At 48.8% G+C, this 12608-nt stretch overlaps 1 protein-coding gene across 1 annotated transcript; it reads left to right on the top strand.

The window, feature by feature from the left end:
• Positions 1–2549: 2549 nt before the first annotated feature.
• On the top strand, positions 2550–4335 carry LOC127359643 (uncharacterized). The gene is made up of 3 exons (XM_051393619.1): positions 2550–2951; positions 3080–3331; positions 3440–4335. Exons 1-3 carry the CDS (start codon positions 2656–2658, stop codon positions 3726–3728), a joined length of 837 nt encoding a protein of 278 aa, XP_051249579.1. The 5' UTR covers positions 2550–2655; the 3' UTR covers positions 3729–4335.
• Positions 4336–12608: the final 8273 nt, after the last annotated feature.

Here is a 12608-nt window from a genome sequence, read left to right as displayed (position 1 = left end):
CTAAGCGTCCAGGTTGGTGGACTTAAAAAAATATGTGCAGGCCCGGGATGCAGAGAAGGCAGCCCTGGCAGCACAACCACCACAACCACCCCTGGACGCTGTTGGTCCCCAGGATGGACCCTCGGATGCTGGCCTGCTCGCTGCCGCCATGGAGGTCGACCCGTGCAGGGATGCCCCATCAGCCGTGCCCCCCTTCTCTCTCTCCCAGCCACCGGAACGTCCCCTTCAGGACAACACCTGTGGGGAGAGGTCAGGCCCCGGCGCACAGGTATGCTCAGTGATGACATATTGTGTTGTAGTGTGTGTGTGTCTGTGTTCAGTACACTAACGGTCTGACACTGCTGTGTGTTTCAGCTGCTACCACGTGGCTGGAGGCTGACGCTCCCCGAAGAGCAGCACGACTGGGTGGGCCGGGCACTGTTCAGGAGGGCACCCAACGGGCAGGGTGTCCTCACATCTGAACTCCGCCTGTGGTGGCACCCACCAGGTGCCCGGCCCCTCTACACCCAGCCACCCGCCACAGCCCACCCCTTTTTCCAGAGTCCCTTTTTCCTGTGGGTGCCCTACAGGATGTGGGCGTACCACCTCCGCTGCCCCATCGTCGCCTGTGGGGGCAAGCTTGCGGGAGCTGGCCTCTACAAGACGGTGAGGAGGGTCTTGGACAGGAGCTGCTGGTACTTCATGGGCACGGAGTACCTGGAATGCAGCTCCTGTCACAAGAAGATGCCGGGATGGTCGCAGGACATCTTGGGACAGCTGGACATGGCCCATCGTGAGCAGTTTCCAGCAGTTCTCACGTACAAGTAAGTAATGTAAACAGTAACAGCAACAGTAATGTATTTCTGTGGTTTTCTCCAGTAACCTCTGATCACCTCTTTCCCCTCCCCGGTTGTCCTGCGACAGAGCTGTGATCGGGCTCATGAAGGAGCGCACTTTGGGCAACAGTGCGTCTCGCCTCCGTGCCTCTCTGGTGGAGCAGCACACCAGAGAGTGGATGGCGCGGTCGATGCTGTACCTTTCCGTGCTCCGCAAGCTTCGGGTACCGGGCGCTGCGCCGCTGGCGGCGGCGTCGCTCCCAACCATGCACCCGGTGCCCACAGTGCTCTGGCTCATCAACGTCTACGTCAGGGATGCCTTGACGAGGCTCGACGAGACGAGAGCCAGAGTCACTTCCATCTTTGGTGATCTTTTGAAGATGGACTCCACCAAGAAGGTAGGTTTTGTTATCCACCACAGCGTGCCGTGTACCCAGTGTAATGTTTGTTTTGTCATGTGTCTGAATGTTGTTGTGTTGCTGTGTCACACAGATCACCAAAAAGCTTGCGGGCGGTGCTGCCGGGACGGCCGCCTGGGTCACCAACGTCGGCAATGAGTACGGGCAGGTGCTCATGTCCGTCCTCACCGCAGCTGAGGGGGGGCGGACTTGTCGACATGGCATGGTACCGCGAAGCCGGGAAGGCCCCTCCAAGGGTCCTGTACGTGGACCGGGACTGCTGTGCCACCGTGGGACAGTGTCAAACGTCCAAGCTGTTCCACGAGTGGCACGAGCTGGTCGTCAGGCTCGACGTGTGGCACCTCATGCGGCGTTTCGCCAGAGGGGTGACCACCGACAGCCACCAGCTCTACGGCCTCTTCATGGCGAGGCTCTCCTTCGCCATTTTTGAGTGGGACGCCGAAGACGTGTCCCGCCTGAGAGGAGCCAAGCAGTCCGAGGAGGGGAGGGACGCCCAGGAGGTCAAGCTGTTCGCCAAGGAGCTCGCCCGTCACTGCCGGCGCCGCACCAGGGGTGCAGTGGAGACGGAGCGGCTGGTCCAAGAGGTGCTGGACACCTTCTGGCACGTGACGGACAGCATGGGCGTCCCTTTGATCGACCGCGCCCGAATGGAGGAGATCTGGAGCACGCAGCGCCGACACCTCGACTGCATCCAGGACCCTGCGGGAGTGGACCTCTACACCAAGACGGGAGAGCTCACCAAAGGCGGGGTGAGGCTCCCCGTCTACCGAGGCTCCACTTCCCTGGAATCGTTCCACCTGCACCTGTGCCGCTTCATCCCAGGTAAGTACATGTGTGGTTTACAACACAGACTCAATTATGTATTTGTGTGTTTATTTGTCCTCACACTAACTGTGTTGCTTTGTTTCTGCTTAGGACAATCTGCAAGTGATGTACACTTCCAGGTGTACCTGCTGGAGGGCCTGGTGCGGTGGAACGAGAATCGAGGGAGGACAGAGGTCGGCGCTGCGTTGCTACAGTGCCCAGCTGCAGCACAGCTTCGACCAGCTGACCCAAGAGCTTCTTGGGCTCACGCTGGTCGACACGTACACCATGCCCAGGGAGTACACAGGTAAGTCATAAATCTGTCTGAGGTAACGGTAACGTTTAACACCTGTCTTAGGTGTCTGTCATTTAACATCTGTGTCTCTGTGTGCCCACAGGGGAACTCATTGGGGTGGAGTACCTGTTCTCCCAGACGGGCGCTGTGCTGCAGAAGGACCTGGATGATCCTGACGCTCCAGGAGGGACTGATGAGGACGAAGCCGGGGGGGGGGGGGGGCAGTGATGAAGAGTTCGAGGAGGAGGAACCAGAGGAGATTCGTCTCCTCGAACACCACAGCGCTCTCCTTCAGTCCTCAAACCTCACCCGCGTGGACCAAATGGAGGTGCAGCAGGCTGAGGAGGAGGAGGAGGAGGAGGATGTTATCGGGCCAGGTGGAGGCAGCTACCAGCACGTCGTGGCCCTGGCCCAGGCCCTCGTGGAACTGCGCCACCGCCGCTACGTCACTCCCAGGCAAGCCAGAGAGATCACCGCTCTCTGGCTGAAGTTGAGTGATTGGGACAAGGCAGCGGTCAAATTCCCCCCCCCCCCGTCACCAGGGCCGGCTTGTCCAAGGCCGATTCCGGACCACCCAGCGGCACGCTCACATGCCAGGGGTGTGGATAGTGTGAAGCGGTAAGCAGTCACAATAAATTTCCAAGCTTTTTTTGGTTCTTGTCCTGTCCTGTCAGTCACTAATTAACTCACTGACTCACTCTCTCTCTCTCTCTCTCTCCCTCCCCTCTCTCTCTCTGTCTATGTAGTGCGGTCCTGGGCAAGGGGGCGGGAGCGGCGCAGTCTCCCGATGTGTCGAGGCTTGTGGAGGCTGTCCTGCTGGACCTCAGCATCCTCCACTGCAGCGAGGGCAGGAAGATTGCCGGGGTCTGGATTCCTCGCTGGGGTGCCGTCATGAGGGACTATCTAACAATTCGCGAGAATGTTTATAGTTGTGCAGCCCTCATGACGAGCACCCGCATCCAGCTATATGATGTCAATCGGCGGACCCTGACGCAATGGTAAGACCTGATCCTTTCTCTCACATCTGATTTGAAGTGGCACTGTGTGAGTGTGTGTGTGTGATGTCATGATTACTAATGTGCATTTGTTACATTCTGTTTTTTAAGGCACAACCAGAGGAGCAAGGCCATGATGAGGGACACCATCGCCATTGCAGTCCTGGGGCCCAGCACTCCCCAGACTGCAGCGGAGCCCCTGCCTGCCCCACCGACTGTGCTGCAGCAGCCTGAGCAGCCAGACCAGCCCCTCCAGCACCGCCTGCCCACGGACGCTTCTGGTCCTGGACCTCATCGTCGCCAGCTCCTCCACTGCCTCCTCCTCCTCCTCATCAGCCACCCCACAAGCCTCCAGCGCGGACGCCGTCCTGTCCACCAGCGTCAGCGCGGAGGCCGGTGACATCCCCTCCACAGCCACAGCTGCCACTGCTCCACCAGTGCCAAGGAACACCGCCTGGAGGCGCAAGCTCCAGGAGGAGAAAGAGCGTTGTGCCGGGAGCTGGGAGAACACTTAAAACCAGCAAAGAAGGTCTCCCACTTTAACTGCAGGCGCAGTGGCCAACCGAAGACGCGGGCGTTTGGCCACAGCCGCTACAAGAAGGAGACCTTCTGCTCCCGGGCCGAGGGGAAAGGGAGAACTGTGGAGCAGTGGCTGGCAGAGGTGAAGGGGCGTGATGGAGCAGCCCCCCCTGCCTGAGCGAACACTTCACTTTGTGTGTGTGTGTGTGTGTGAGTGAGTGATGGGGCGGCTCCCCCTCTCTGAGCGAACGCTTTGTGTGTGTGTGTGTGTGTGTGTGTTTGGGAGGGAGGGATTTGTAAATATTGTGTATATAGTGTATTTAGTTTGTCAATTATGTTTGCTAAATAAATATTGTGTATATAGTTGTCTTATATAAGATATTCCTTTATTTGTCCCACAATGGGGAAATTCCAATATATATCTATATAGTTGTATATTGCTGTCTTAATTGTTTTTGTTTTAAATAAACTTTTCTTTTTTAAACCAATGCTTTCTCCTGCTTCTTTCGGTCTTTAAGAAATTAAATAAATATAGGGAAGACTAGGTATCTAGACTAGGTGCCTGATATCACTAAATTCCCACAGGTAACAGTCACACAATACATCATTCCCTCTCCTCACTTAAAACTAGGGTCAAGGGGTCAACCAAGGGTCAGGTTCAAAGGTTTACCTAGAGACTAGGTGAGAATGGGCCTCAAATGGACACTGTAAAACAACAGGGGGTGCTGAGGGTTTAGTTGGACAGAATGGAAGGCAGAAAAGCAACGCGGAAAACCAAACACGTCACTTCATTAGGTTTGTTAGAAATATACTTTGTTAAACTGCATCTGTGTTTCTATGTACCTTGACTAACAGAGTTCTGTATTGTATTTGTATTTAAGTGGACTACGACTGCACATCCTCCTCCTCCTCCTCCTCCTCCAGCTCCTCTCCTTGACGGCTTCAGGCAGCAGAGCCAGTGGCGGGGACCAGCAAGCCCACCCGTTGCACTGTGTACAGGCGCAAAATTAAAGCAGCAAAAGACAAAAAAGTCCTCCAAATTACCAGGGGAAAGCCACAGCACAAACCTGGTGACCCCTGCAACATCCGTGGCCAAGCATGCACGGTGGATGGTGGCCACACTTACCTCAAGGGCCAATACTTTTGTGCTGTGGAAGAGGGCCCTGGAGGACGCACAGTGCAAGAGTAGATCAGGGAACAGCTTGGCCCTGGTGAGCTACAGAAGCTCCCCAGAACAACAGCCTGGAACCTCAAACAGAGGCATGAGAAACCAGAGAAACCAGGTGGGAAAGTGAGGAAGCCCCACAAACTGCGGATCTGCCAACTCTGTGGCCAGCCACAGCAGAAAGACTTTGGCCACAGCCAATATGGGGGAGAGCACTTCTGTGCTTTCTATGAAGGGAAGACTGTGGAGCTGTGGCTGGCTGAGAAGAGTTTAAAAAGACATTAAAAGTTTTTTTTTTTTAAATATTTACTGTACTATTATCCAAGCACCTTATATGTTTCATCTGTTCACTGCACCTTATATTTTTTATTTTTAGTTTGCACTGCAATTATACTGGTTATTTATCCATTTTTTATATTGCATTCTATGTTGATTTTTTTGATATGTCTGTGTGTTGTTACTGTGTGTAATGCTGCTGCTACATTGCACTTTCCCAGCTTATCTATTATACATTTTGACCATTCCTAATAAATATTGAATTGATTAAAACCTTGTCATGTCTATTTAAATACTTTTTAACTTGACTTTTTAAACCTGGAGCCATTCAGGAGGCCAAAACGATACAAATATTAATGCACATTTAACAAAACAGGTCTCCTTGCTTTAAATGCGTGCAGGGGCCTTTAATTCGCCATATGATAAGTAACCATGTGCTCGGGATGACGTCGAACAACAGCTGAGAAAAGAAGCTTTTTCATTTAAGCTGCCATTGTCTTCCAGAAGCACCTATCTGCCAGTTTCCACCTCAGGAAGCTTCACAGCGGCGACTTGTACATTATAGAGTGGTTTGGTGTGGCTCTCTCACTTAGTTTAGCTGTAATGGACAAAACTATTAACCCTCTGTACTCTATGCTGGCCGTTTGTGTCCAATTCACTTCCTTTTTTTTGACCATTTTAGCTGTGTTAATGCATATGGAATGTTATTGCCCAAGGGTCTGGATTTTTTTCAGATTTTTTAATTTTCAAAACCTGCTCTTTAAATATGTCAATATTATACTGTATATCTCCAATTGTACCTCGTGGCTCTATCATGGACACTTTTGGCCAATTGAAACCCATGACAACATTTTTTTTTAAATTCCTTGTGATGTACAGTATTAAATCATATAATTTTAGGTAAAATGGCTTTCATTCTAAACTCAACAATTGAAAATTTTAGTTTTTAATGTTTTCTACCAGATTATGTCATTTGTCCATTTTTTGCCAAGGGAGCAATTTCAGGTAATATTCTTAGTTTCCACTAGGGGCGTATGATGGCTTACTGCACTCCAATGGAGCAAATGAATGACACAATTTTGACATAGGTGTGATCTTAAGGATGTCAGATAATGATGTGTGTTTGTGCATGAAAAAAAATGTGCCTAGAAATATGTATTTGCAAGATAGAGTGACATAAATTACAGTGTAGCATACCTCCAAGTTTCAGTGAATTTCTTTTGGTACAGGCTATTGAGCTTTGAGTTTCCAAGGCAAACTTGGCTTTGATGCACAAGTTGAAAACACCTGTAGCTTTGATCTTTTTGTAAAAGAATGCCACACACAACTACACAATAGCCCTTACATACTCAAATAGCTGCTCTCCAAAAAAAAAAAAAAAGGATCACAGGTCATCTTGACTTCGGGGTGAACAAAAACAAAGTCTGACAATGTTTATAAATCTGTCCTGGAGTTTATGCAGGTGCAGTCAGTACTAATGCTATAAGTGAGCCTAACAGCTCCCAGATCATTCTTTCTCTGGCAAGATGGCGAAAAGGTCATATTCACTGAATGAAGCACTTGAGTATGTGATGGGCTCGGTCAGGGAAGGTGGGGAGAAATCCTCTGCGCTTGAGGAGGAGACATCTTCTACCCAAGATGAGGACACATCCTCTCCTGAAGATGAGGGGACACCCTCCTCAGAGGATGACAGCAACACCACTGATGAGGAGTACCAGCCAGTGCCTGATTCCTCTTCCTCAGGGGAAGAGGACGATACAGACACAGCGGTGGAGGCTGAGCAGCTGATGGCAGAGACAGTGGAGCCGGCGGGTGAGTGGACGTCTCATCATTGGAAAATTATGTGGTTTCACACTGCTGAAGAGACACTGCACTACAATCCAGTACCCACTGGTATCACCCCAGGGCCCACCCTTTATGCAGTTGCACGCATCAGCAACCTGAGTTCTGCCCCTTATCTGTCAGTTTCCACCTCAGAAAGCTTCACAAAGGTGAATTTTACATTATAGAGTGGTTTTCTGTGTTCCAACTGCAGTTACGCCTTTTCGACAAAAGAGGGAATACTTGACCACAGAATAATTCATTTTGAACTTGCAAAGCTTCACAGTGGCATAATTAAAGTCATGGATGAAGTGGTTTGGTGTGGCTCTCTCACTTAGTTTAGCTGTAATGGACAAAACTATTAAAAGTGAATTTTTTGTGTTTCCCATGTAATACTGGCTTTTTCCTGTTTCACATGCAATTCTGTGGGACTTTGGTGTTTTTCCACCTAAGTGTGCCAGGCTGAGAAAACAAGCTTTTTCACACAAGCTGCCATTCTCTTCCAGAAGCACCTATCTGCAAGTTTCCACCTCAGGAAGCTTCACAGCGGCGACTTGTACATTATAGAGTGGTTTGGTGTGGCTCTCTCACTTAGTTTGGCTGTAATGGACAAAAATATTAAAAGTGACTTTTTTGCGTTTCCCATGTAATTCTGGCTTTTTGCTGTTTCACATGCAATTCTGTGGGACTTTGGTGTTTTTCCACCTAAGTGTGCAGGGCTGAAAAAACAAGCTTTTTCACACAAGCTGCCATTCTCTTCCAGAAGCACCTATCTGCCAGTTTCCACCTCAGGAAGCTTCACAGCGGTGACTTTTACATTATAGAGTGGTTTGGTGTGGCTCTCTCACTTAGTTTGGCTGTAATGGACAAAAATATTAAAAGTGACTTTTTTGCGTTTCCCATGTAATTCTGGCTTTTTCCTGTTTCACATGCAATTCTGTGGGACTTTGGTGTTTTTCCACCTAAGTGTGCCAGGCTGAGAAAACAAGCTTTTTCACACAAGCTGCCATTCTCTTCCAGAAGCACCTATCTGCCAGTTTCCACCTCAGGAAGCTTCACAGCGGCATCCTGAAGATGATTGGACACCCTCCTCAGAGGATGACAGCAACACCACTGATGAGGAGTACCAGCCAGTGCCTGATTCCTCTTCCTCAGGGGAAGAGGACGATACAGACACAGCGGTGGAGGCCGAGCAGCTGATGGCAGAGACAGTGGAGCCGGCGGGTGAGTGGATGTCTCATCATTGGAAAATTATGTGGTTTCACACTGCTGAAGAGACACTGCACTACAATCCAGTACCCACTGGTATCACCCCAGGGCCCACCCTTTATGCAGTTGCACGCATCAGCAACCTGAGTTCTGCCCCTTATCTGACAGTTTCCACCTCAGAAAGCTTCACAAAGGTGAATTTTACATTATACAGTGGTTTTCTGTGTTCCAACTGCAGTTACGCCTTTTCGACAAAAGAGGGAATACTTGACCATAGAATAATTCATTTTGGACTTGCAAAGCTTCACAGTGGCATAATTAAAGTGATGGATGAAGTGGTTTGGTGTGGCTCTCTCACTTAGTTTAGCTGTAATGGACAAAACTATGAAAAGTGACTTTTTTGCGTTTTCCATGTAATTCTGTCTTTTTCCTGTTTCACATGTAATTCTGTGGGACTTTGGTGTTTTTCCACCTAAGTGTGCAAGGCTGAGAAAACAAGCTTTTTCACACAAGCTGCCATTCTCTTCCAGAAGCACCTATCTGCCAGTTTCCACCTCAGGAAGCTTCACAGCGGCGACTTGTACATTATAGAGTGGTTTGGTGTGGCTCTCTCACTTAGTTTGGCTGTAATGGACAAAAATATTAAAAGTGACTTTTTTGCGTTTCCCATGTAATTCTGGCTTTTTGCTGTTTCACATGCAATTCTGTGGGACTTTGGTGTTTTTCCACCTAAGTGTGCAGGGCTGAAAAAACAAGCTTTTTCACACAAGCTGCCATTCTCTTCCAGAAGCACCTATCTGCCAGTTTCCACCTCAGGAAGCTTTACAGCGGCATCCTGAAGATGATTGGACACCCTCCTCAGAGGATGACAGCAACACCACTGATGAGGAGTACCAGCCAGTGCCTGATTCCTCTTCCTCAGGGGAAGAGGACGATACAGACACAGCGGTGGAGGCCGAGCAGCTGATGGCAGAGACAGTGGAGCCGGCGGGTGAGTGGATGTCTCATCATTGGAAAATTATGTGGTTTCACACTGCTGAAGAGACACTGCACTACAATCCAGTACCCACTGGTATCACCCCAGGGCCCACCCTTTATGCAGTTGCACGCATCAGCAACCTGAGTTCTGCCCCTTATCTGTCAGTTTCCACCTCAGAAAGCTTCACAAAGGTGAATTTTACATTATACAGTGGTTTTCTGTGTTCCAACTGCAGTTACGCCTTTTCGACAAAAGAGGGAATACTTGACCACAGAATAATTCATTTTGGACTTGCAAAGCTTCACAGTGGCATAATTAAAGTGATGGATGAAGTGGTTTGGTGTGGCTCTCTCACTTAGTTTAGCTGTAATGGACAAAACTATGAAAAGTGAATTTTTTGTGTTTCCCATGTAATACTGTCTTTTTCCTGTTTCACATGCAATTCTGTGGGACTTTGGTGTTTTTCCACCTAAGTGTGCCAGGCTGAGAAAACAAGCTTTTTCACACAAGCTGCCATGCTCTTCCAGAAGCACCTATCTGCCAGTTTCCACCTCAGGAAGCTTCACAGCGGTGACTTTTACATTATAGAGTGGTTTGGTGTGGCTCTCTCACTTAGTTTGGCTGTAATGGACAAAAATATTAAAAGTGACTTTTTTGCGTTTCCCATGTAATTCTGGCTTTCTCCTGTTTCACATGCAATTCTGTGGGACTTTGGTGTTTTTCCACCTAAGTGTGCCAGGCTGAGAAAACAAGCTTTTTCACACAAGCTGCCATTCTCTTCCAGAAGCACCTATCTGCCAGTTTCCACCTCAGGAAGCTTCACAGCGGCATCCTGAAGATGATTGGACACCCTCCTCAGAGGATGACAGCAACACCACTGATGAGGAGTACCAGCCAGTGCCTGATTCCTCTTCCTCAGGGGAAGAGGACGATACAGACACAGCGGTGGAGGCCGAGCAGCTGATGGCAGAGACAGTGGAGCCGGCGGGTGAGTGGATGTCTCATCATTGGAAAATTATGTGGTTTCACACTGCTGAAGAGACACTGCACTACAATCCAGTACCCACTGGTATCACCCCAGGGCCCACCCTTTATGCAGTTGCACGCATCAGCAACCTGAGTTCTGCCCCTTATCTGACAGTTTCCACCTCAGAAAGCTTCACAAAGGTGAATTTTACATTATAGAGTGGTTTTCTGTGTTCCAACTGCAGTTACGCCTTTTCGACAAAAGAGGGAATACTTGACCATAGAATAATTCATTTTGGACTTGCAAAGCTTCACAGTGGCATAATTAAAGTGATGGATGAAGTGGTTTGGTGTGGCTCTCTCACTTAGTTTAGCTGTAATGGACAAAACTATGAAAAGTGACTTTTTTGCGTTTTCCATGTAATTCTGTCTTTTTCCTGTTTCACATGTAATTCTGTGGGACTTTGGTGTTTTTCCACCTAAGTGTGCAAGGCTGAGAAAACAAGCTTTTTCACACAAGCTGCCATTCTCTTCCAGAAGCACCTATCTGCCAGTTTCCACCTCAGGAAGCTTCACAGCGGCGACTTGTACATTATAGAGTGGTTTGGTGTGGCTCTCTCACTTAGTTTGGCTGTAATGGACAAAAATATTAAAAGTGACTTTTTTGCGTTTCCCATGTAATTCTGGCTTTTTGCTGTTTCACATGCAATTCTGTGGGACTTTGGTGTTTTTCCACCTAAGTGTGCAGGGCTGAAAAAACAAGCTTTTTCACACAAGCTGCCATTCTCTTCCAGAAGCACCTATCTGCCAGTTTCCACCTCAGGAAGCTTTACAGCGGCATCCTGAAGATGATTGGACACCCTCCTCAGAGGATGACAGCAACACCACTGATGAGGAGTACCAGCCAGTGCCTGATTCCTCTTCCTCAGGGGAAGAGGACGATACAGACACAGCGGTGGAGGCCGAGCAGCTGATGGCAGAGACAGTGGAGCCGGCGGGTGAGTGGATGTCTCATCATTGGAAAATTATGTGGTTTCACACTGCTGAAGAGACACTGCACTACAATCCAGTACCCACTGGTATCACCCCAGGGCCCACCCTTTATGCAGTTGCACGCATCAGCAACCTGAGTTCTGCCCCTTATCTGTCAGTTTCCACCTCAGAAAGCTTCACAAAGGTGAATTTTACATTATACAGTGGTTTTCTGTGTTCCAACTGCAGTTACGCCTTTTCGACAAAAGAGGGAATACTTGACCATAGAATAATTCATTTTGGACTTGCAAAGCTTCACAGTGGCGTAATTAAAGTGATGGATGAAGTGGTTTGGTGTGGCTCTCTCACTTAGTTTAGCTGTAATGGACAAAACTATGAAAAGTGACTTCTATGCGTTTTCCATGTAATTCTGTCTTTTTCCTGTTTCACATGTAATTCTGTGGGACTTTGGTGTTTTTCCACCTAAGTGTGCCAGGCTGAGAAAACAAGCTTTTTCACACAAGCTGCCATTCTCTTCCAGAAGCACCTATCTGCCAGTTTCCACCTCAGGAAGCTTCACAGCGGCGACTTGTACATTACAGAGTGGTTTGGTGTGGCTCTCTCACTTAGTTTGGCTGTAATGGACAAAAATATTAAAAGTGACTTTTTTGCGTTTCCCATGTAATTCTGGCTTTTTGCTGATTCATATGCAATTCTGTGGGACTTTGGTGTTTTTCCACCTAAGTGTGCAGGGGCTGAAAAAACAAGCTTTTTCACACAAGCTGCCATTCTCTTCCAGAAGCACCTATCTGCCAGTTTCCACCTCAGGAAGCTTTACAGCGGCATCCTGAAGATGATTGGACACCCTCCTCAGAGGATGACAGCAACACCACTGATGAGGAGTACCAGCCAGTGCCTGATTCCTCTTCCTCAGGGGAAGAGGACAATACAGACACAGCGGTGGAGGCCGAGCAGCTGATGGCAGAGACAGTGGAGCCGGCGGGTGAGTGGATGTCTCATCATTGGAAAATTATGTGGTTTCACACTGCTGAAGAGACACTGCACTACAATCCAGTACCCACTGGTATCACCCCAGGGCCCACCCTTTATGCAGTTGCACGCATCAGCAACCTGAGTTCTGCCCCTTATCTGTCAGTTTCCACCTCAGAAAGCTTCACAGCGGTGAATTTTACATTATAGAGTGGTTTTCTGTGTTCCAACTGCAGTTACGCCTTTTCGACAAAAGAGGGAATACTTGACCACAGAATAATTCATTTTGGACTTGCAAAGCTTCACAGTGGCATAATTAAAGTGATGGATGAAGTGGTTTGGTGTGGCTCTCTCACTTAGTTTAGCTGTAATGGACAAAACTA

This window comes from Dicentrarchus labrax, unplaced genomic scaffold, assembly GCF_905237075.1.
Source record: "Dicentrarchus labrax unplaced genomic scaffold, dlabrax2021, whole genome shotgun sequence".
Lineage (NCBI taxonomy): Eukaryota > Metazoa > Chordata > Actinopteri > Moronidae > Dicentrarchus > Dicentrarchus labrax.
The sequence above is the reverse complement of the archived record's forward strand: the minus strand, read 5'-3'. Positions and strand labels throughout refer to the sequence as shown.